General features: G+C 39.7%; 1 protein-coding gene across 1 annotated transcript in view; it reads right to left on the bottom strand.

Annotated features, from left to right (window-relative positions):
- Positions 1–25,502, bottom strand: part of NCOA1 (nuclear receptor coactivator 1) — a 167,265-nt gene that overhangs the window by 4,058 nt on the left and 137,705 nt on the right. The window contains exons 18-22 of the mRNA XM_054728547.1: positions 22,227–22,328; positions 19,545–19,947; positions 11,420–11,594; positions 6,660–6,843; positions 2,159–2,248 (exon numbers count right to left, since the gene is read on the bottom strand). Coding sequence (XP_054584522.1) covers positions 2,159–2,248; positions 6,660–6,843; positions 11,420–11,594; positions 19,545–19,947; positions 22,227–22,328 — 954 coding nt within the window. The remainder of the gene's footprint in view (positions 1–2,158; positions 2,249–6,659; positions 6,844–11,419; positions 11,595–19,544; positions 19,948–22,226; positions 22,329–25,502) is intronic.

The raw sequence follows: 25,502 nt of genomic DNA, 5'->3' as shown, positions 1-25,502 counted from the left end.
CTTAAAAGAAGCACAGACTATAGTGCTTTTAGGTGCTGATTTTTTAAAAACAATTAACATAAACTTTTATGTTTATATGTTTCAACTTATGAAATACTGGGGCAGAGCATAAGATGTTTTTGTCTCCAAACACTTGGAAATATTATTATAAAGGCATGAAAAAACAAACTAGAAAGAAAATTCTGCTTCTTTAAAAAAGAATGCTTTTTAAAAAAAGATAGTCTATATTTTAAAAATTGAAAATATTAACCCTTTGCACTCGCTTGCTTTTTTCTCGAGCTGCTACCGATGCTAACCGTGTCGAGTCACACTCGACATCCGAGTGCAAAAGGTTAAACCAAACTCTAAAAAAGTACACACTGCAGCCATTTTGAACTTGAAAAAACGAGGTCCCTTAGACCAGACCTCAAAGGACTTCTAGTATTGCTACACCTTCATAGACAGGTGAGGCAAGACGCAAAAAAAAAAAAAGCTTGAGATTTACCAGATCAGAAGGGTGGTGTGGGAACCGAGTCCCAACCTCTTAAGATTTCCCAGAATCGGTTTTACTTCAAGTCTTGATTGTTTTGTTTGACCTATTTTGTTGAGCTGCCTGCCCAGTGTAAGTCTCTGTAGGTGTGAGACTTTAAAAAACTTCTAGCGAACGAAGACTTCATCTTCCACCACAGAATCCCCTCTCTTCAGCCCCACAGGACTCGGGTCCTATTCCTAATGGACACAGCTTCCTAACTGATCTTGCTCCTCCAGAGCCGCTGCCCGGGCTCCTTCTCTCCCCTCCCCCCTCCACATGAAGCCTAGGCTGGCGCTTGGATCACTGCTTCCTCTCAGGATCACTTATGCAGGACTGCATCCATATCCCTAAGTTTAGCATTCATGGCCCCTGGAAGTTTGCCCCAATCTACTCTACCAATTTTAATTCCTAGGAGTTCTTATTGCAAACCCTCTGCCTGCCTTCAGCGAATGTGGTTTCCCAGCACTATGCTCAGATATACTACTGTCTCCCTGTCTCTGGACCCTCTACTTCCAATCCCCTAGACTTCCAAGTTTACCCCACCCCAGCTTCCAACAATCAGCCAGAAGACCTTTCTCCTTCAGCTGGCCTTGCAAACTACCCCTCAAGGCCCAGTTCAGTCCCATCTCCTATGGAAATGCTCATCTAACCATCTCAGCAATTTCTACTATTTTTTTTTTAAAAAAACAGGTCTCTTGTTACTTGTAACGAAAATTTGAGTGTCAATTTATGTGTACAGTCTATGTGTTTTATCTTTCAACAGGCCCTCAGTGGGGTAGCAGAAAGAGCATCAACTTTAGTGTTAGAAAGACCTGGGTTTGAACCACAGCTCTGCCACTTTCTAGCTTTGTGAATTGTGCATATAATCAAATCTCCTCGGGTTGTTTCTTCATCTGTGGGGGAAAAAGGAATACTCCTCCTTCCTGGGGGTAAAGTGAAGCTTACATGAGGTAAAGCATAGTGCCCAGCACAGTGCCTGGCAAACCATGAGCATTTATTTCACAGAGCGAACTCTGTTTCCTCCCTTCTTCACATAGTTCACCAAAAGGGCAAACATGTCTCATGTTTCTTTGTATCGCCACATTAAGCATAATGCTGGTACTTAAAAAAAAATTTTTTTAAGCTACTTATTAAGAGACTAAATACTAAACCAAAGTTACCATATTGAATTAAAACCTCCAACATTTCTAAATATAGGTCAATATAAAAAAGTGGCCACTCATGCTTTTTATACATTGTTTTTTTAAAAAACTTCTAATAAGGAGGCAGAGTACACGGCAAACATTTTGTTTTATTTGAATTTACTGAGATCTTTTGAGGTATTTTGATTACATATGAATTTGAGCACTGTGTTTATTTACAAAATAGTAATTAGTAGCCACATTAAATTAAACCTTATGAGAGTTTATCTCAACAATTTGACCCTCTCAACAATCCTGTAAGCAGGTGTCTTGTTAGTTCTATTGGTTATACAGCAGCTCAGAAAGTTCCCTAACATGCCCACGGTGACACAGCGAAGAAGAGGAGGGCCAGGACTCACACCAGGTCTGACTCCCAAGGTCATCCTCTTAACCACGATGCTGCACAAAGTTTCGTGTGTCTCTAGAGTGTCTCTGACAGCTTAGGGCTCAGAATCCTCTTACTGACCTGGGTTCCATCTGCTTCTGTTTTGAGAAGGTCAGTAGATGTAAGCTGGTTGCAGTAGAGGCCTGTGTGTCTCAGTGCCGAATCATTCATCTATTAGAGATAAGTACAAGAACAAATTACAAGATAGTTGTTTAAGCTGAAGCTCAAATTCTTCAATTAAAAACAATCTCACCGACAGAAAAGTAACAGGACAGCAGAAATAGAGAGCTTAGTGATTGTCTATGTTGTTAGAAGTGAGGACAGTGGTCCCCTTTGCGGGGTGGGGAGTGATGTGGAAGGGAGAGGAGGAGAACCTCTGGGTGCTGGCAATGTTGATCTGGCTGGCAGTTATAACCGTGTGACAATTTATCTAGTTGTATACTTTTTGTATATTCTTATATATGATACTTCCATTAATTGCAAAAGACTTCCAGTTCCAGTCAAGATTCAGTAACAGGGATCAGATTTATCCTCTGCCTGAATCAATTAAAAAATTGGACAACATATATAAAATGAAGACACTCAAGACATTGGACAAAGGCAATAAAAGAAAGTTACTCCCAAGAGTTGGGAAACAATTGAGGCTGAGTCCTGTGATTACCCTAGCCTACTGCCTAGACACAATTTCCAGGCTGTAGCGTGGGGACAGGGAACCCAGGCAGAGCCCGGCAGACTTCCCGAGTTGAGAAGATGCAGTTGGAAGTCTGAGATGGCCAAGGCAGCTGGAATTCACAGGGCAGAATATCTGATGAGAGAGCTACGCAGAGAGAAAGTTCTCAAGATCTGCAGATCCCCTCGAGTCTACGGCTTAGTATTGATCAGCTAATAGGTGCCAGGGAACTACTCAAAGCAGAGAAAAGATTCATCAGAAAATATTTACATGGGATAATCCTCAAAGATCACAAAGGTATGGGAATATGTCTTGAACCTACTAACCAGAGTGGAAAACATTATAATTCATGTATTACCAAGTAGAATTTGCCTCAATACTAGGGTAAAATTAGCCCTATACTACACATAGCTGTGGTCCCACTAAAGAAAAAAGCGAGACCTGAAAACGATCAAACTGTTTTCAAGTAACTTAACCACTTCCCAAAACAAAGCTCAAGAATATTTATAGGAATATTAACAAGGTAAAATTCATGTCTAGCATCCAATAAAAAATGACCAGGCATGCAGAATAATATGACCTATAATGAAAAATAAAGTCAACCAATTGAAACCAACCCCAAAATGATGCATATGATAGAACTGATAGGTGAGAATATTAAGACAGTTATTATAATAATCATATGCCATATGTTCAAGAAGAGAGAGAAAAGACTGAACATGTTAGAGATATGGAAGATACAAAAAAGGTCCACAATGAACTTCTAGAGATGAAAAGCAATGTCTGAGATGAAAAATACATTGGATAAAATTAACAGGTCAGACACTGTAAAAGAAAAGATCACTGAACCTGAAGCTATAACACCAGAAACGATCCAAAGTGAAACACAGAGAAAAAAATGGCTGACCTTACACCTCTCCCCAAACCTCCAATCTCCCAGACCCAGAGAATCAGTGAGCTGTGGGATAACTCCAAGAGGCCTACTATATGTGTAACTGAAGTCTCTGAAGGAAGGGTGGGGGGCTGATAGACAGGCAAAATATTGGAAGAAATAATGGCCAACATTTTTCCACATTTTATGAAAATTACACATTCATAAATCAAGAAGCTCACTGAAGCCCAACCAGGCACAAGAACCATGAATAAAATCACATTAAAGAATATCATAATCAAATTGCTTAAAACCAGGAATAAAGTGAATGAATAATCTTAAAAGCAGCCTTAAGGGGGAAAAAAATCAACATGTACAGAAGAACAAAGACTAAAGCGGATATCTTATCAGAAATACTGAGCAACATCTTTAAAGTACTAAAAGCTAAAACTGCCAACCCAGAACTCAGGGAAAAGAATTTTCAGATGAAGGTGAAACAAAAATTTTTCTCACATATAAAAGCTGAAAGAATTCATCACCTGCAAACCTACACTATAAAAAGTGTTAAATAAAGACCTTCAGGCAGAAGGAAAATGATACCAGATGGCAGTTTGGATCTACACAAAGAAATGAAGAACACTAGAAATAACTACATGGGTAAATATAAAAGAATTCTTATTTAAATTTTTAGAAAATATACTTGACCAGGTGTCCTCAAACTACGGCCCGCGGGCCACATGCGGGTGTTTTTGCCGTTTTGTTTTTTTTACTTCAAAATAAGATATGTGCAGTGTGCATAGGAATTTGTTCATAGTTTTTTTTAAAACTATAGTCCGGCCCTCCAACGGTCTGAGGGACAGTGAACTGGCCCCCTGTTTAGGACCCCTGTACTTGACTGTTTAAAGTAAAAGTACTAACAATATTTTGTGGGGTATGTAGGCATAATATGTGTGACAATAGCATAGGAGGGGAGAAATGGAAATAAACTTTTGTCAAGTTCTTATATTATACATGAGGTCATGAAGTATCATGTGAGGGCAGATGATGATAAGGTAAAGATGAATATACATATATATAGCCAAAAAAGGAGATAAAATGAATTTAAATGTTCAATTAAATTTTAAAAAAGGCAAGAGATGAAACAAAAAGAATAAAAGTGAGACTTTTAAATGCAACCATATCAATAATCACATTAAATTTAAATGGGCTAACCACTTCAATGAAAAGGCAGAGAATGTCAAATTGAATTAAAAAGCAAAACTCACCACATAAAAAATACACTTTAAATGTATGTTCTTTAACCTAATTCATTATATTTTTTATTATTTTGTTTTAATCTACTGTAGGTAGTGAATAACTCTAAAAACTGACTAAAACAAGATAACAAAGACAAGAAACAATCCTATTTAGTTCTTTTATTTTGCTATAAAATATGGATCACTAAGTTGATGTTTTTTCTTCCTGCTAACTTCATGAGGCTTACTATATAATACATGGGGAGCAGGGATGTAAAAAAATTAGTATCAGAAAGGAATTCTATAGAAAAGGTAATCAGTGTTTACGTGTTTTTAAGATTTGTTGTAAATTATGGCTACATGGTCAAAGCCTAGTTACCATAGTCTACTTTGTGGTTGCCGATAATGAGAATAGTAACTACAGGGAGTTACCCCAATGATCTTCTTAAATATCACTTTGAATTTAGTAATGCTCTCTTTAATATCCCTTTAACATTCATTTAGCTTCTCAACTTCTATTCCTGCCTAGATCATGGTGTGACAACCAAACTTAAATGCTCTTTTCTATTCTCTTTCCTTAGACCAGTGGTCGGCAAACTCATTAGTCAACAGAGCCAAATATCAACAGTACAACTTTGAGAGCCAAATTTTTTAAACTTAAACTTCTTCTAACGCCACTTCTTCAAAATAGACTCGCCCAGGCCGTGGTATTTTGTGGAAGAGCCACACTCAAGGGGCCAAAGAGCCACATGTGGCTCGTGAGCCGTGGTTTGCTGACCACTGCCTTAGACAAATCTTCCATGTAGCCTTTCCTAACTGGGACATTGTTCCTTTACACTCTCAGTAGTTAGTTGTATATACCCCTCATCTGACACAATATGTATGGTTCTATGGGGTCCATCCCTTCACAGCTGTTTTGTCCTATTATTCAACTGATCCCTTGTTCATGTTGTTTAACCCTAGCTTGTTAATATTATCTCCTATAGAGAGCTATCTTTGCACATAGCAAGTACTAAATAAACGTTCAGAACATAAAGGGGTAAGTTCCAAGCCAATGTATTATATGTACATCCTCCTATATAATAAATAGGTAATATGCAAATTGACCCTCATGCCTTCATGTCACTAGATAGCCGACCCCATGTTGTCACAAGATGGCTGCCCCCATGTTGTCACAAGATGGCTGCCCCCACGTTGTCACAAGATGGTCGGCAGGGGAGGGCAGTTGGGGATGATTGGGCCAGCAGGGGAGGGCAGTTGCAGGGGGACCAGGCCTGCAGGGAAGGGCAGTTGGGGGTGATCAGGCCAGCAGGGGAGCAGTTAGGGTCAATCATGCTGGCAGGGGAGCAGTTAGGTGTCCATCAGGCCAGCAGGAGAGCAGTTAGGAGGTTATCAGGCTGACAGGCAGAATGGTTAGGGGCAATCAGGCAGCCAGGCAGGCTAGTGGTTAGGAGCCAGCAGTCCCGGATGGTGAGAGGGATGCCCGAGGGGTCCCAGATTGGAGAGGGTGCAGGCTGGGCTGAGGTACACCCCTCCAGTGCATGAATGTTGTGCACTGGGCCTCTAGTTTTAAAATAAATCTAAAACATTAAAATCTCCTGAGACTAAAATCTTACAAGGTCAGTCAAAATTTCTACTAAATATCTTAAGGGACAGCAATTATCAAAAGATAGAGGGAAAGAATAAAGAAATGTGGTTATTTTTATGAGTAACTATAAATATATCTGACTTCCCTTAGAATAATAATTTGTGGTGAGGTATGGTGTGGTGTGTGTGTGTAGCAAATGTGCCAGTTGTGCCGCTTACCTGCTCAGGGCACACAGTGTTCATTCCTGGCATCTGCAAAGAGCTCATCTGCATCTGGCCCATCATTGGGTTCATATTCTGAACATTTGTGTTTCCGCCTGCCATGGACACGGTGATGCTCATGTTGTTGTACACTCCTGGCTGTGCGGGCGTGGGCTGGTTCTGGACAGCTTGACTGAATACACTGTTAACTCAAAAACAATCCCAATTACACCCACTGATCATGAACATGGAACGTGACTGGACTCTGTTTCTTAATTACTAGATAGAATTCTAAAGAAAATACTTTACATTCTTAAGTTATACCTAGGCTTTATCTTATTACAATATGTAAGGACTGAGTATAATTCAGATGCATTCTGAACTCTGCCCAAGGGGTTTAATAACTAAAAAGAGCTCATTTTAAGTTACAGTCATCTGGCCTCGTATCAGATTGATAAGCTTCAATTATCTGAGTAATTAAGAAAAGGAAGTTTTCCACATAAGTAAATCATCCAGATAACTGAAGTTTACCCATTTAACCATCAAAACCATTCTAAGATTACAAACGTTAAACCAGTTTCTATTAGTAGATAGAACTTGAAACTTTATATGTGAACCCCCAAAATTCTATGTGATACAGATCTACACATCTAAAGGAAAATATATGCATTGTATGTCTTTTATAAGTCCTACAAAACACCAAATGTTTTCTGATTATCTGTCAATTGTTAAACAATGAGCTGCAAAGAGCTTATTGTAAAATGCTACCTGGTTTAATGTTAATTATGGAGAATTTTACTTAAAAGGATATTTACCCTACCAAAGGCTTATCTATTCCTTGCTAGCTCTTGGGAGGGAAGCAGGATAGCTTTGGCAGATTAAGGTAACACTGAAATTAACAGGCTGAGAAACAGGCTATTCATCACGTCTGAAGAAAAGTAGTAAATATTCCCCAAGTAATTATAAAACACAAAAGCTCAAAGAAAATTATAGGCCTAGGAAATGGTCAATAATGCATCTGAACCATTCATGTCTGCACAATGTGTATGCTTGGGAGGCAGTGCCCCAACTAAATGAGAAGAAAAAACCCATGAGGCTGCTGCTCACTTTCCAATGAGAACATTTCTGCCTTAGACAATGCTCATTTGTCAGCTAATAGATCAATCACCACTGTGGAGGCTCGGGGCTTATAGAAGTTAATGCATGCAGAATTTTCAAGGACTGCAATGATGTCATACTTAGTGGAGAAAGCTTAGGATTTAATTTCTTGTCAAATTTCTATTTGGGACTATATATTAAGTTCCTTCAAACTGCTCCTGCCAATAGTTCCATTTTAGTTTCTCCCATCCTGGGAAGACCAGCTGTTCTGTGGCATCAGTCACTGTTCCAGGTCCTGGAATGGACTATGGGGTTCACTGACCTACCTTAGGCCTAATGCCTGAAGGACCCCTCCCTCTGCTTTTCTGGTTGGCCACATGGCAGCCATCATAGCTTCCCTGAGTTAGTACCAGGTATTGGTAACCCCTAAATCATGAGGGGAAAAGGGGAAAATTAAGACTTGTCCACAGGGAGGGAGGACAGGTACTAACAAGCAGGGAGGAGGAGTTCTTGGTCAAATAAGTCTGAGAAACAAAGGGTTAAACAACAGGCCTTCTTAGCCTTTAAAATGCTAATAAGCACCAGGACTCTCCCAGTGACTAGAGTTACAGGGAAAGCTGCCCAGTTCCAGGACAAACAGATTTGTTTTAACCCTTTATTTCTCTTGCCACCAGAGAGATAATGAAAAAGAATCACATGTGACTGTCTCTGAACACAACATTCGACTTAATGATTCTTTATGTTTTACTTCTCTTCGCCCTGCTCTTGTCTCCAGCTGGATCTTGGTGACTTGACAGCAGGGCTATTTCTCCCATTCCTTGTGACCCCTTGCACTGTGCAACAGAGACAGTGCGTGGTCACAAAACATATGCTGCCTGCGCTGACTAATAAGCAAGTGCGAATGTTTGAAGAGTTGGTGATAATTATTTTCTTTCTCAAATGACATGGGAAAGTCAAAGTTCACAAAAACTGCTAACGTACAACAAAACTCAAGTCCACATTGTGTCTGAACCCAAGACGTGACTTACGTAGGAAGAGAAAATCTGCACTCATTCGTTGGAGAAACATATATTAAGTGCTTACCTGTTCTAAAGGATAGATATACAGGAGTAAACAAAAACAGTCCTTGCTCTTATGAAACTTATATTTTAGTTGGAGAGACAGAGCATAAATAAACAGACTAATACACAATCTGTCAGGTGTTAAGCTCTGAAGAAGGGAAAGGAGGGAGCAGGGGTGGGAAGTGGTGCTGTTTCAGGAATCATGGTCAGGGGAGTTTACTATGGTGACATTCAATATCTATGTTTAACAAGGTGACATTAAGTAGAGACATGAAGTATGAGGGAGCAAACCATGACTACTGAGAGAACATTCCAGCAGAGGGATTTTAAAAATGCAAAGGTCCCGAGTTTGCAATGTACTTGGCACATCTGAGGAAGAGAAGAATAAACAGAAGCCAGTGTGGCAGGGTGAGTGATGAGAATAGCAGATGAGGTCAGAGAAGCATCCAGGAGCAAGATTAAGTGGCGCTTTCTAGCCCTATATTGTATGTTGGGTAAGATGGAGAGCTCTGAATGAAGGACAGACTGACACACTGCCTCCTGTTTGAAAGGCATCACTCTGGCTGAAGATTGCTGTAGTGCGCAAGGGGGGACCGTGGAGGCAGGAGGCTACTGCAACGGTCCAGGAAAAAGACAAGGGTGACTTGCACCAAGTGTCCAAGTGGGACAGGTAACAAGAAAAAAGGAGTTCGTTCCTCTGCGTAATTGGAAAATGGAGTCATTTACTGAGATGGGAAAAGCAGGAGAGGAGCATGTTTTGGTGAGAACGTCACCTTCGTTTCCATCATGTTGTACAAGATGCCTGAGACTCCCATGTGGAGATGTCGATTAGGCAGTTGTATATACAGTACGGTGTTTAGGGCAGAAATCTGGGCTGAGATTTGTGTTTGGGAGTCATAGCATAGAGATAGGCATATATGGCAGTAAGATTGGATGATATAACCAAGGGAACAGATATGGGGAAGAGGTCCTAGAGGGAGCTCTGAGGCCCTCAAATGGAGGTCAGGGAGAGGAGGAAACTGAGAGACTAGGAGAGTCACGTTTCTCAAGAGGAGGGAAGTTGTTCCAGAAACCAAATGAAGAAAGAATGTCAATGCTTGACTATGCTAAGTGCTACCATGATCACTGAGTGCAGCTGGCACTGTAGAAGACATGAGTGGCCTTGACAAGAAGACTTTTGGTGCAGTGGTAGGGATGAAAGTCTGATTGGTTCAACAAGGAATGAGAGGAGAGCAAGCGACAGAGTATAGTCTTTTAATGAATTTAACTGTCAAGGGGGAATAGACCTGTCAGCATGACTGGGTTTCTTCAAGCCATATTAAGTGCTTAAGAGTAGACATGGAGCAAGAGTTGAAGTTGGATTTCATTAGGAGCACTCTGCTAGGCACAAGTGTGAAAGAGAGAGAGAGCTGGACAAGCAAGCTGAGAGTGCCTGTAAGGGAGTAATTATAGTGATGGACCATGAAATCTTAAGTGGGTTTAGGAAACTGGGATTAGAACACATTAGGAGACTAAATTCTTCTTGCATGTTAGACAGTTCCATTTCTACCTAATTTACACCCAGTCCCCATTGAGAGCTACAGGTTTTTACACAGTCCTCTCTGAGAGCTACATAGTTCTCTGACAAGATTTCCTCTCTCACCTTTCAGTGAACTTTCAGAGAATATAGTCTTGAGTTTTAAACTTTAACTGCCTTACTTATTATGCTGTCAGATCAAATGGCTTCCCTGTCATTAGAACCAAGACACAACCAAATTAAAACCCTTAAAAATTCAAATGATGTGTGAAAAGTTCAGCAGCCAGGATTTGGAGGAAAATGACTTTAGTGAGATAATTCTAAGCAAATGGGTAAGATGAGGCCACTGAATATCTAGAATCAAAAAGTTGGGTAAGGCAGAATGACTCAGAAAAGCCTTGAAATCTTTGTTACTATGAAATCTTTTTTAAAAAAATATATTTTATTGATTTTTTACAGAGAGGAAGGGAGAGGGATAGAGAGTTAGAAACATTGATGAGAGAGAAACATCGATCAGCTGCCTCTTGCACACCTCCTAACTGGGGATGTGCCCGCAACCAAGGTACATGCCCTTGACCGGAATCGAACCTGGGACCTTTCAGTCCGCAGGCCGATGCTCTATCCACTGAGCCAAACCAGTTAGGGCTGTTACTATGAAATCTTTAAAAAATACTGAGAAGAGTGCAATCTGTCTGAATTCAGCTCTATTGAATTCTAACACTTTGCCATTCTTGCTTTAGATTTTTAAGATATTTAAGCATTTATATAAAGAGATGCTTTTTTTATAAGTACCCATTTCTACATCTGTCCCCGGGAAGTTCTGTCTAAATGGGAATTGATCATAGTTCCTAAGTGTATTGGAGGTGGTACAAAGGGTTGGGGGCCATTAGACCACTTTTCTCTACGGTAAACATATAAATTTACCTTAAGAATCACTTAAAGGATTTAAAAATCATTATTTTTCTTACTGATGACACAAAATTCAGTTCCTCGAATTTGCAAATTGCAGTAGCCAATAATAATGTATTTAGATTGTGAAGGAATGGCTGTCCTTATGTGCTGCAGAGTATTGGGGACAGTTGGATATAAAAATTGCCCCTTACTTGTTGTTTCCCATTGCTCCTTGCTGCCAGGCCTTCATGTCTGGTGACTGGTACCCGGAAGCAGGTGGAGTTTGCTGGAGGAGAGAGCTCTGAGGAGGAGGGATTGGCATCGGCACCATGGAGCTCCCAGGGCTCAGAGATGGAGCAAAGCTGGCCTCACCTTGGGGAACCATTCCTGCAAATTGACACAAATTCATTTATGTGAATATATTGTAAATTGATTAACCTACAAGGATCTTTAGAAGTAGCCTAATCAATAGAGTAAACATTTGTTCCTTAAAAATAAGGCAAGGAATTTCAGTAGCAAGTGACAGATAAATAAACATAAAATAAGTTTGGGAGAATGTTTTCCATTCTAAGATGCTGATTTGTGTACCGGGATTACATGTGATTTTTTTTTTTTTTCTGTTCTATTTTGCTTACATGAACTTTTAAGTGTAAAAAACCTATATGAGCATACATGACAGATTACTTGTGTAATAAAGAAAAGTTGAAAAAGCAAAGATCAGAACAACCCGTGTGTGAAATGAAAAATGAGAGTTTTGTTGGCTATTCTTCCTCAGTCATCTTTGTGGGCTCTTCTTCCTTTCCCTGTTTTTTTTTCCCCTTTACTTTATTGAGATATAATCTACATAGTGTCAAATTCACCCACTGAACTGCACAACTCATGTATTTAAATAAAGTTATTGAGTTGTGCAAACATCAACACAATCCAGTTTACACATTCTCACCTCCATATTTGCTGTGCCTGTATAGAGTCAATCCCGCTTCCACCTCTAGCCTCAGGCAACCACTGCTCTGCTTTCCATCTCTACAGATCTGCCCTTTTTTGGGAATCTATCTATCTATATATATATAAAAGCCCAGCGACCCTAACAGTGGAACAACTGGAATGACCAGTCGCTATGATGGGCACTGTGGCAGCCAACCATCCTGATCCAGGCCCTGACTGGCCCCCCGAGCCACCCACGGCCCCTCCCCGCAGCCTGCCGGCCCCACCCATAGGCTCCGATGTGGGGGCCAGCTGGCCAACTTCCAGGGGTCCCTCCCGCCAGCCAGCTGGCCCCTCGATAGGCCTCATTCACTGGCCAGGACGAGGGATCCCACCCATGCATGAATTTGTGCACCGGGCCTCTAGTGACATATAAATGTAAACATCTGAGGTGCTCCTTGTCTGGCTTCTTTTACTTAGCATACTATTTCTGATGTTCAATCATTCTGAAGCAGTTATCAGTAGTTTGTTCTTTTTTATTCAAGATGCTTATTGATTTAACTATTAAAAATCAATTTACCATTAAAGTTAATCATTCTGTTGCAGTGATCTGTATGCCTATACTTGTACTAATACCACATTGTCTTGACTGTTATAACTTTATGAAAATTTTTGAAACTAATAGTCATCTAACTTTGTCCTTCCTTTTCAAAACTATCTTGGCTACCCCTTTGCATTTCCATATAAATTTCAGGGGAAGTTTGTCAAATTCTCCAAAAAGCATGATTGTTTTTTGTTTTTTAATCGTCACCCGAGAATATCCTTACTGATTTTAGAGAAAGAGGAAGGGAGCCCTACCTGGTTTGGCTCAGTGGATGGAGCGTTAGCCTGCGAACTGAAGGGTCCTGGGTTCAATTCTGGTCAAGGGCACATGTCTGGGTTGTGGGTTCAATCCCTAGTAGGGAGCGTGCAGGAGGCAGCCAATCAATGGTTCTCTCTCATCATTGATGTTTTTATCTCTCTCTCCCTCTCCTTTCCTCTCTGAAATCAATAAAAATATTTTAAAAAGGAGAGGAAGGGAGAGAAACATTCATGTGAGAGAAACATTAATTAGTTACCTCCCATATGCACTCCAACCGGGGACCAAACCCAATAGCTAGGTATGTGCCCTGACCGGGAATCAAACCCGCAACTTTTTGGTGTACGGGACAATGCTCCAATCAACTAAGCCACTCGGCCAGGGTTTGTTGCTTTTTTCTTTTCCAAATATATTTTTATTGATTTCAGAGAGGAAGGGAGAGGGAGAGAGAGAGAGAAACATCAATGATGAGAGACAATCATTGATTGGCTGCCTCCTGCACGCCCTCTATTGGGGATCAAGCCTGCAACCTGGGCATGTGCCCTTGACTGGAATCGAACCTGGGACCCTTCAGTCCACAGGCCGACACTCTATCCACTGAGCCAAACCAGCAAGGGCTGTTTTTTTGATAGGGATTGCATTAAATTATAAGATCAATTTGAGAGCTTGTTTGGAGGTTCTAGCAGGGGAGCGCAGCTACTCGTATACCCTTGACCGAAGACCGGTCCTCTCCTCTGAGGGGAAGGTCGTCCTCGACCGAGCACGCAGCTGCGGGAGGGAAGCACATGGATCGGTGAGGGAGGAGGGGGACACCCGCTTAGCCAGCCAGATCAGCCGAATCAACCCTGGCGATCAATGGGGTGACAGATGTCGCAGCCAGATCGCCCTCATATCCTATAAGATCAATTTGAAATGAATTACTATCTTTTCAAACTTTTTTTCTTCTAATTTCTATTACTGTATCTTCAAGTTAACTCTATTTTTCTTTTGTAACTTCTACTAGTAGTCTGCTTCTTATCCCATCCAGTATACTTTTCATCAAAGACATTATAGTTTTCATCTCCAGAAGTTTGATTTTGGATTTTTTAAATATCTTCCATACCTTTACTTAACATGTTCAATTTTTCCTCTAACTTCTTGAATATACAGAATAAATACAGAACTTATAATTGTCTTAACATCCCTATTAATTCTATCACCGATGTAATTTCTGGGTTGGTTTTGATGGACTAATTTTTCTCTTCATTACTGGTTGTATTTTCCTGGTTCTTTGCTTGCCTGGTAATTTAAAAAAAATTATTCCAGCCATTATGAATTTTACCTTCTCAGGTGCTCAATTTTTAAAATCCCTTTCAATATTTTTGACATTTGTCGGGGTCATTGTTACATGAAAAGAGTTTAATTCTTTTGGGTGTTGTGCCTAAAGAGATAAGAGCAGACACAGTTCATTCAGTTTTGCTCATTACTGAGGCAAAACCCTCCTGAGTATTCTGCTTGACAGCTCATGAATTATGAATTTTCTATTCTGGCTGGTGAGAAGAGGAATTGGCTTTGTGTGAACATTAAAGATGTTCCCTTTAATCTTTTCGGGTGGTTTTCCCTGGCCTTGGTTTGCATGTACATGCACACATGTACACCCACACCCCAGTATTCAGCTGAGGATCTAAGTGAAATCCTCTTAGAGAACTATCCCTCATAGTTCTCTCTCTGCATGGCTCCTTCTCTTGTACTGTGCCCAGCTCCATTGCCTCACCTCAGGGACGCCACTTATTGCTGGTGGAGTCCCTCTCCCTGCACACAGTCTGGACAACTTTGAGAACTGTTCTTGGCTTCATATACTTTGATTTTCTGTTTGTTTCAGATAGGAGAATAAATCTGGTCCTTGTTACCCCATGTTGGCCAAAAGTCAAAGTCTATCAACAGTTTTAAAAGTAAAAATGGATTTCTTTTTATGTTTTCTGTTATGTTAGCATATTACAGGGATATATTCTTTTTTCCCCCTGACAATACACTTCAGAGCTAAATACTTTTGAGGTACATAAAGTTAATAAGGGGCAGAAAAAAGAATGTCATAATTTGATTACCATAATTTAGTATAATCCCTTCAAATCATCCTCCATAAAATCTTGGAATTTTTTTTTTTTGCTTCTTTCCCTATCATTAGATCATATGCATACTTATATGTTCTTAATGTCTCTTTGTAGACATAATTTTATATGCATGTATAACAGTCTGCATTCTGTCATTGTTAATACAATGACTTTTTTCTCTTTTTTTGTTTGGTTAATCTGGTCAGAGATATAGTTAATTTATTCACTTGTTTTCTAATAGGCTACAATTTTAGATTTTCTATTTAAGTAGAGCAAACTATAGTTTTTATTAAGTTTTTTTTCCTTTTACTAAATGCTTAACTTTTTTTTGAAGAATTATAAATTTATTAGGTCATCTGGATAACTATCTTTTTGCGTAAAGATTATATAAATAAAGTTACATATCTTTCTCTGCTGCTTCCTCTATATGTAATTTAATCTCTGGTAAATAATTTTGACTTAGAATAGAGAAAGTTATTTTTTTCTATTTATAACTCTATAGGGTGGGTTTCTCTCCCCTCCCCTATCATGTTAATCATCGCCATACTAGTATATGTTGACTGTCGTTGCATTAATTTTACATTTTAAATTTCAACTGTTTTGGTTGTGATCCTTAATAAACACTTGTCTGTTCTAATGCTTTTTAAACCTTATTTATGATAAAAATACTTTTTTTTTCCAGAAAAACTATATATGTGAGGGGGAAGAGATACTTATGACATTCTGGATATTACTCTGTGGGGTCAAAGGAAACAATAAATAAGAGACTGCAAGTACATCACCCTGCTTTCTGACATTTTTTTCTGGCCTTATCTCACATCTTAACTGCCCATGGTTTCCTTATCAGATGACCTAGTTTTAATAGAAGGAACCAGCCTGTCAATCATGAGTTGGAGAGGTGGTTAGAGTACTAGTCCCAGTTCTGCCACTACACTGGACCTCGGATTCCTTGAACCAGGCAATCTAGTTTAAAGTCTACAATTCCATCTTTGCCTAGAAGACCGTTAATTCTCCCTGCTGGACCATCAACAGCACCACAGCCATTTGGCAGCAGCAACTAGAATTAAGATTCATCCTTCTGTTCATTAATTTCTTCAAAGATTCATTAAGCATCTACTCCCAGACCCACCCCAACCTCTATGCTAAGTACTTGAGAAACAGATATTAAAATAGCACACTTTGCTCACTTGAGGACCTTGCTGTTTAAAGAGAAAGGCAGCTAGGTTAACAAATGGCTGGACGATAGGGTGGTGAGTGCTTATGATTGGGAGTCTCAGGGAAGGCTTCCAGAGGAGACACCTCTGAGAGAAGAAAGGAACAGAATGAGACAGGTGAGGGAGGGATATTTTAGACAGGGTACAACATGGACAAAAGCCGGGAAGCAAAAGAGAGTAAGGTATGCACCCTTTCTTGGAACTTGAGAAGTTTGTTACGGCCGGGACACAGATATGGAGGGAAGGGGAGGTGGAGTTGGCAAGTCTAACTTTGGACACGTTGAGTTTGGGAGGCTGGTGGAAAATTGGAGTATGTCTGTCCAGTAGGCAGCTGTACACAGAGCTGAGATCTGGTTTAGAGAGAGAACAGTCATCAGCACGAAGAGGTCACTGAAGCCACAGGAGCTGTGAGGTCACTGGGAGGAGTGGGTAAAGGAGCACGTTCACTGTGTAGTTCAAGAAGGGAGTTCACAGAAGGGAGCTCGGATGGGCGTCAAGGAACAACATTTTAAAAAAAATCCTTCATATTTACTTAGAATATTGCCTTAGCACAAAATAAACTTTTAAAGTCTAATTCTGTTCTAGTGCACTCATTTTTATAGCATAATAGTCTAGAAAAACTTGTTTCCAGAAATAAAAGGAAGCATACTCTGCCATTACTGTTGTCTACATGTCCTTCAGTTACTTTGGTTGGGCCTATGTTAAGCTGAAAGATGCCAAAGCAAAGGACTAAAGCAGTTAATGTATTCATCTGTTGGCTTTACCATCATCAATTAGCACAGGGACCGGCAAACTTTTTCTGCTAAGGGCCAGATAGTAAATATTTTTATTTTGCAGGCAATAAGGTTTCTGAAACAACTATACAATTCTGCTGTGTGAAACCAGCTGTAGTCAATATGTAAACTATATGAGCATGGCTGTATTCCAATAAAACTTTATTTATAAAATCATGTGATGGCTTCCCCCCCCCCGCCCCAGAAGACTTGCTTTGAAATTTTGAAATGGTTGGAACTTTTCCAGAACTTGAATTTGTACCAATACAAAGCCTGGTCTTAAAGCCTTCTACCAGGCTGCTGACCATACTGGAGGCAAACTTTCACCTTAGAAGAGTGGAAGAAATTACAAACTTTATCATTAAGTGTTCTTATGCTATCCAGAAAAACAAACAACTTCCTCCTATTATTTTAAAGCAGTTTATGGAAGAATTGAAAGTTCTGACATTTCATTTCAGTCTGCAACTAGATTAAACTACTATTCTATTGTACCCAGCTTCTGGGTTTTGTTTGTAGTATGACTGCTGGCTTTATCAAAGTAAGATTCTTACTTTGTGAAAAGTATTTTTTGGTCAATCAAAAGGTGGGCTGGAATAAAAATCCGATACAGCATCAATGGTGGATGGCAACACATCCGGTTATATTGCCTGGTAAAGAACAAAGGTCCACCAACTCATTACTTCAATCACTGTGTTCTATATATTGACATTCAAGAGATCAATAACTAGCAATCTTGTTAACTTCGTTGGAACTGGGGCTGTGAGGGAGGCACTGCCTTCCAGGTGGCTTTGAAACAGTTCTCCGTTATTAGCTTTCCAGAGAAGAGGTATTAAAGAGCATGACTGAAAATGGACAGAAGTACTATTTTTATAAGAAAAATAAAATCCTTGGGGGCAATTTATTAATGTTTGGCTTACTTGTAGCTAGCCCCCCCTCCAAATAAATGAGGTAAATCTTTTGATTTGCAGCTCTGCAATCAATATCATGAAGGCCAAGCATCTACCTGCTGTTTTGGCTAGATTGTCATTTTAAGAGTAGGTAAATAGATAACTACAGAAGTCTTCTAATGTTGGAGGAAGTCCTTCTGCAAGCTAGAGTAAAGTGAAAAAGCCTTTGCATACAGAAGTCATGAGAAATAAAACTCTTTTGAAGGCCATTCCTGTTCAGACCATCTTATAATGACACGATGGATTTATAATCCTTTTGCTGCCCACACAGATAAGTGTCAGAGAAACAAACCAGCCAAAGATGACTTCATTGTCTTGAGGACAAGGGAACTGATGTGGCATAATTTTGATTAAAATGTATTACAGGATTCTGGTGCTCTCTGATACAAGTCTCCCTAGACAATTAATAGTCAAAGGATTTTAGCATTTGTTCCTGTAAGAAAGGTCTAAATTAATTTGGCTATCAAAGCTGGTTAAGTATACTGTCATGTCAAAAATCTCTATATAGCCCTGGCCGGTTTGGCTCAGTGGATAGAGCGTCAACCTGGGGATTGAAGGGTCCCGGGTTCGATTCCAGTCAAGGGCACATGCCCAGGTTTCGGGCTCAATCCCCAGTAGAGGGCGTGCAGGAGGCAGCCAATCAATCAATGGTCCTCTCTCATCATTGATGTTTCTCTCTATCTCTCTCCCTCTCCCTTCTTGTCTGAAATCAATAAAAAAAAAAAAAAAATCTCTATATAACTTCACTATTTTATTCAAGTCAAACAGCCACCTTCTCACTGATATTCATGTTTAAGCTGCCTTAAAATGTACTTTTTTCTTTCACTTATAATATCAAGGAATTTATTTCAAATTTTTTCATAAGTTTGCCATTAATTTTGCATTAAAGGTTGATTAAACATGGTGGATTAATCAAATGTGTTTTATTGCCACTATCTATTAGAACGTCAAGGTGATAGAAGTAAAAGAAGATACCATCACCTAGGACAAAGAGAATGAGAGACAGACTGTGCAAATGAAAGACTCAAAAAGAAAAGCCCTTTTGGAAGCCAGAAAGTTGCCTAATATTGTAGGACTAGCTTGCAAACTAAGCAGCTAAGGGTGGTGACACCAATGAGAAGTCTGAGATAATTTGTGAAAATTATTTATCCTTTTGTAAACTATCAGAATTTTCAACATAATTAAAGAAACTGTATCCAAATTTTGAGTTAATGAACTTAAATCCATTGTCTAAAAAAGACTTTCATTAGATTCTTATAGGGATCCATCAAAGAGAGTAAGAAAATAAGATAATGTGATTTGTAGACACATCCTTATGGAGCTTCTAATTTAATAATCTTAGCTATCAAACAGAGATACAAGCCTCAAATCATTCAAGCATTTATTGGCAAAAGGTGAGTCTGGAGCGTGGACCTCCTGACTCCCATGTGTCTTTCTTCTTTAGCTTCAGTGTCACTGAACTGAAACACATAGAAAGAGACCTGTGTGCAGCACTTGTGAAAGCAACACTGTTGGTTGGGATCCTCATACCTGATCCTGGATACTGGAAGACATTCTGCTGCATCTGAGGATTGATTCCAGTGCCAAACTGTCCTCCCATGTTCCCTGCCATGCCTCTGTTCACCATGCTGTTGCGGTTGGCCAAGGCTGCCTCAGGATTTGCTGCCAGTTGTGAAAACGGGCTGGTAGAAGCGGGTGGGGTTCCTGGATTTGTACCATAGTTTGGTGGGTAGGGGAATTGCTGCGGAGCACCCTGAGGAAGACGGGGGTTCCCCATTTGAACTGGCAGTCCAGATGAGGGAGGGAGGTTGTTCCCAAAGCTTTGTTGCCTCATGAGCATGGCTCTTTGCTGCTGTATTAGCTGCCTCTGTCGGTGCTGTTGGCTGTACAACTCCCGCTGGCGCTGGGCCAACATTTGGGCATTCAGGGGTGGCTGCAAAGGAGGAAAAATTCTTCACTTATTATAATAATTATAATCTCTATCTATCCTGGAAAGCTTACAGGATAAAGTCTAGTAGCTTGGGGCAACAAAGTATGTAGCAATTATCAGTATACAGAGGAAAATAAAACTGAAAGGGAACAAAAAACTCTTAATACTAGTAATCACAGGAGAGAAAAATAATTAAGTAAAATTTATAGATTAAAGGTAGTTGAGAAATGCTAAAACACTATTATTGACTGTTAAAATGGTTAAATGCAAATTCTCAAAAAGTCACACAGGACTGAGAAAAGTCAAAGAAAATACACATCGATTAGTATTATAAGTCATGAAAAACGATTAAAAGAAACATTAAAACCAGAGAGGAGAGAAAGAAATGTGCTAATGACTTCCATCTTATCTGACATTAGGTTGTTAGGAGATTTCTACTTTTCTATTTCAAAAAAATTACAGTTTCCCCTTTTTCTCATGGAAATAATTTATTCCACTTTACTTAAATGAATAAAATGTGATTTAAATTTTTCTATATATTTTTCAGTATTTTCCAAATTATCTATAATGAACATATATTATCTTTATAGTTAAAAAACCTACAAATACCATTAAAAGAGGAAAAATCGGAAACTCAGGATCTAATGACTAATAAATTATCATTTAAAAGGAAAATAATTAGAAATAAATGGAACCAGCTATTTTATCTCATTGTTGCAGTATAATATTACTCTAGGTATTAGAGTGTTTTAAATAGCTATGATATTATGAATGAAGAAAGAAGTGGTAACATTAGGTTGAAATCACCTTTTGGTCTAATTTGCAAAGCAATATGGCATGTCAATAAAGCCTGCCTCAGAAAATATCAATTCAGATTGAGGATCTGATTAAAGCATATGGCTCCATTAAAATTAAACTTGTCGCCCTAACCCAGTGGTCAGCAAACTCTTTATTCAACAGAGCCAAAATATCAACAGTACAACGACTGAAATTTCTTTTGAGAGCCAAATTTTTTAAACTTAAACTTCTTCTAACGCCACTTCTTCAAAATAGACTCGCCCAGGCCATGGTATTTTGTGGAAGAGCCACACTCAAGGGGCCAAAGAGCCGCATGTGGCTCGCGAGCCACAGTTTGCCGACCACTGCCCTAACCGGTTTGGCTCAGTGGATAGAGTGCTGGCCTGTGGACTGAAAGGTCCCAGGTTCGATTTTGGTCAAGGGCATGTACCTTGGTTGTGGGCACATCCCCAGTAGGGGGTGTGCAGGAGGCAGCTGATTGATGTTTCTCTCTCATCGATGTTTCTAACTCTCTATCCCTCTCCTTTCCTCTCTGTAAAAAAATCAATAAAATATATTTAAAAAAATTAAACCTGTCAACTAGATATAGTCCAATCTAGAACAAACTGTGACATATGCCTTTCTGGTAGAAATCGCCTTTATGTTAATTCCATAAAAGGGTCTTGTTTCCTTACAACCTAATTACCCTTGCATAAACTAACCCTGAGAATTTATAAGACATAGAAACCCAAATCTGGATCCATAAAGATGCCAACATCTGCTGCTTACCAGCAGTTTCTCTCAGTATTTATTCTTTTGGTTAGTGTTGGCTTTCTATATTTGCCCCAAATCCATCTAGGTCCATTTTATGGAGAAAAGAAGAATTTTGTTTGAATCTTCTTTAGAGTCCTTCATCTCCCAAATGTTTGTGTCAATTTGGTTAAGAAATCAAAAAAGTGGTTGAAGCAAAAATATTAAACTATGTGTGGAAGTTAAGATCTAGTTAACACTTAGAAGGCTACCCAGTTCTTTTTATGTTTAAAGTTCCAATGGCTCTGTGTTCATGTATAAGGGTCATTCAAATAAATAAAAAATAGAAAATGCCGATGCTCAGACGGACCTGAGAACACAAGATAGTTTAGATAACTCGGCAATGTGACACAGTTTGGATCAGGTTTCAGGTACCATTCATACAGTCTCATAGCTTAGGCTTCTTATTACCAGCACTGTTCAGAACAGCAGTAAGAGTTTTCTCCTTAGTCCACTGGTATCCAATAGCAGTGACAACAATAACAATAAACAAAACAAAGAACCCTCAGCTTTTGATCGAATATCAGTAAGGGATATCACAGATTCATTATAAATTCATTCTAGGAGAGAGCTACACTTATAAACATCATTAAAAGATCAGCTCACAGACCATTTCAAAGACACTCAAGTCAACACTTTAGGAAACACGGCTTGGATTAGAAAAGTACTAACAGTGTCTGGTTTGCTCACATTACCTGAGGTGTAATTTGCTGCTGCATGCCTGATCTCATATTGATGCCAACAGGAGCATTTGCTGCAAACTGGTTCAAGATAGCTTGCCGATTTTGGTGTATCAACTAGAGAAAAATGGAAAAAATGAGATGTCGTATTTCTACATGAAAATATAGCATAGCCCTTAAAGGTAATACAAACATTTTATTGATTACTAACAAGTTTTAGTGTTGCACGTTTAGTAAGACATTCTCCATGTTTACCTCCCAAAAAGGCTGGTAATTCCTAACATAGTTCCCACCTACACTAAATATGGCAGAGCATTTAAAAGTAGAATACACACATGCACATATATGTATGCACATAGGTACATGTGTGTGGATTATACTTTCAAATGTTCTGCCATAAAGGCTCTACCACTAAAATACACACACACAAACACACAAAGGCATTTATCACACTTTGAAAAAACACGTTAATACTTAGTTATTTCAGATAAGTGCAATGATGGAGAGAAAAGCTCTAGGTCATAAAATTATTGTGAGTAAAAATGTAAGTATACAATTGGGCACATTCTACAAAGGTCTGAAAGATAAATGGAAAAGTTGATGTACTTCTCACTTTGAGGGTGCCTGTCTAATGGGTACATATCTGGGGAAAATCCAACATGATTTCATTAGCTGAAGAGAATTATGCAAGAAACAAATGGTCTGAGAAAATGAACTATTTATTTAACTGGAAGAAGTAATTACTTTAGACCAGCAGTTCCCAAATTGGTGTTCTAAAAGAACATTGTTCTGCAGGATATTAATAGATGTGCCAGGAAAACAGCATGTTGTGCTGTATTAAGTACTGGGAATGATGGGTTACACAAGGTGAAACAGATTTCTTTACTGCAGTAATTCTATGGGTACATTGCGGGTCTCCAAGAAGGGGATAGTCTATGCAACGTATTTATCACAAACCTTTTTTTCTGACATATAGCCATTAACAGTATCTCCTAGAACAATCCTCTATGGAACACTAGTTTGGAAGATGCTATCTATATCAGGCTTAGGGTTCCAGGTCACAGACATGCCTCAACTTTATCAGGTAATAAAACAAGCATCCTTGGAGGTTATACCTCCTTATAAACAATCTATAGCAGGGGTGGGGAACTATTTTTTCTGCCAAAGGCCATCTGGATATTTATTGCATCATTCCTGGGCCATACAAAATTATCAACTTAAAACTTAGCCTGCTTATTTGGTCAGACATTTAATCAACTCACCCCGAATGCCTTGGAAGGATCAGACCGAATGATTTTGTGGGCCTTATATGGCCCATGGGCTGGACGTCCCCCACCCCTGATCTATAGCTTAAAGATCAAGTGTGGTGATGCATATATACAGACATCTACAGCAATGCAGACAGACCGATAACTAGCATAGGACACAAAGGCAGGGACCAAGCGCCTGGGTGAGCTCAACGGGAGCTTCAAAAGTTAACTTCAGGCAGAAAGAAGAAAACAGAGAAGGCAATGAGGATCGGCGAAAATGCTTTAATACTTAGTGATGCAGAGAAGTAAAAGTGCTAGGGGAGTGGGAGCTGGGATTCCAAACTTGTAGCTTTATATATCCTTTCAATTGGGAGATATGGTGACAATGAAATGGGTGGGGATGGAGGAAAGATGACTGAGTAGTAAAAATGAAAAAATAACCTTAGAAAAGAAATAGGCTATTTTTAGTAGAAGGAATTATTCTAAATAGCAGCAATCTATAAGCACTTTCTGTTAAATAAAAATTGATTGATTTCTGCCCATAAAATAACTCTTGTTCATTTCCCCCTACTCTGACCTGGTTCTTCTCTCTCTGATTGCTAAAATGCTACCCATTTTCCAGCAAGCAGATCAAATTCTACTTCTTCAAGGGAGTCTTCCCAAAAGGTTCACCATCTCCTTGAACTCCTTGAAAATCTTAACTTTTGGAGTTTGGGCATGAAAGAGGCTGGTAGTCCTTAAAGCTAGGGACACAAATTCAAAAGCCTATAAAGGGCAGGTGAAAAGGCTTGTTGTATTACAAAAGGAAATGTGGGGCTCGTGTGGAAGGATACATACCGAGCCTATGCGTATAAAACACACACAAACCTAATAGCACATGATCTCACTCATCTAGGGGAAATGAGGAACAACATAGACTGATGAACAAGAACAGACCCAGAGACAAGGAGGCATGGATCAGACTGTCGGGCCTCAGAGGGAGGGTAGGGGAGGGTGGGGGTAAAGGTGAGAGATCAACCAAAGGACTTGTGTGCAGGCATATGAGCCTAACCAGTGGTTAAGGACAACAGGGGGGTGGGGGCATGCATGGGGAGGGGTGTGGGATGGGAATGGAGGGGATGAGGAAAAATATGTGATACCTTAATCAATAAAGAAATTAATTTAAAAAAAAAAGAAGCATAAGCAAATAATTTGAAAAAACACACACACTCAAATAAAACAACACACACACAAACAACACAGCACAGGATAGCTGCCATTTTGTCTGCCTGAATGGACTTTTTTCAATGCCTTAGCAAGAAGTCCTTCTATAGTAACCTAGAAGATGATTATCTGGCCCAGAGGTTCTCAATCAGGGGTGATTCTGCCCCACAAGGGACATCTGGCAATGCCTGAAGACATTTTTGGTTGTCACAACTTGGGGAGCGGTGTCTATTAGCATCTGGTGGGTAGAGGCCAGGGAGGCTGCTGAACACCCTTCATTGCATGAGGAGTGCCCCTCCCCCACTAAAAAGAATCACCGAAATGTTAGTAGTGTCAAGGGTGAGAATCCTGATACAGCCACTGCATAAATTCTTGCAAGCCAAGGAGTTTTTGTTTTGTTCTTTAAGTACGTTTAGCCAAACGGAGGGTATATGCTGGGGAATAAGATCTCAAGTGCTTACCCAAGAAGCTTATTTTGTTAAAGAAGCTTATTCCTTTATCAGGCAGTTTTTGCCAGAAATCTGGAGGTGAAATCTGCTTCTCTGTAGTTTCTGCTCTTTGACCTTAGTTCTATTTTCTGGTTGCTTCTATTCTCCATCTATCTATATAATAAAAGCCCAATATGCAAATTGTCCCCTTGACTGGGAGTTTGACCAGGGGGTGGGGCTTGCCGGCCAACCACGGGAAGGGAGGACCTGGCTGGTGGTGGCGGTGGCGGCAGCAGGCAGCCGGGGGAAGGCAGGCCCCGGCTGGCAGCCAGCAGCCGCTAGGGACCCTACCCATGCATGAATTTCATGTACTGGCCCTCTAGTCTATCTTTATATATAAAAGCCTAAGC

Source organism: Eptesicus fuscus, chromosome 16 (genome assembly GCF_027574615.1).
Source record: "Eptesicus fuscus isolate TK198812 chromosome 16, DD_ASM_mEF_20220401, whole genome shotgun sequence".
Taxonomy (NCBI): domain Eukaryota; kingdom Metazoa; phylum Chordata; class Mammalia; order Chiroptera; family Vespertilionidae; genus Eptesicus; species Eptesicus fuscus.
Note: the sequence above shows the minus strand (reverse complement) of the source record. Positions and strands in the feature narration are given on the sequence as shown.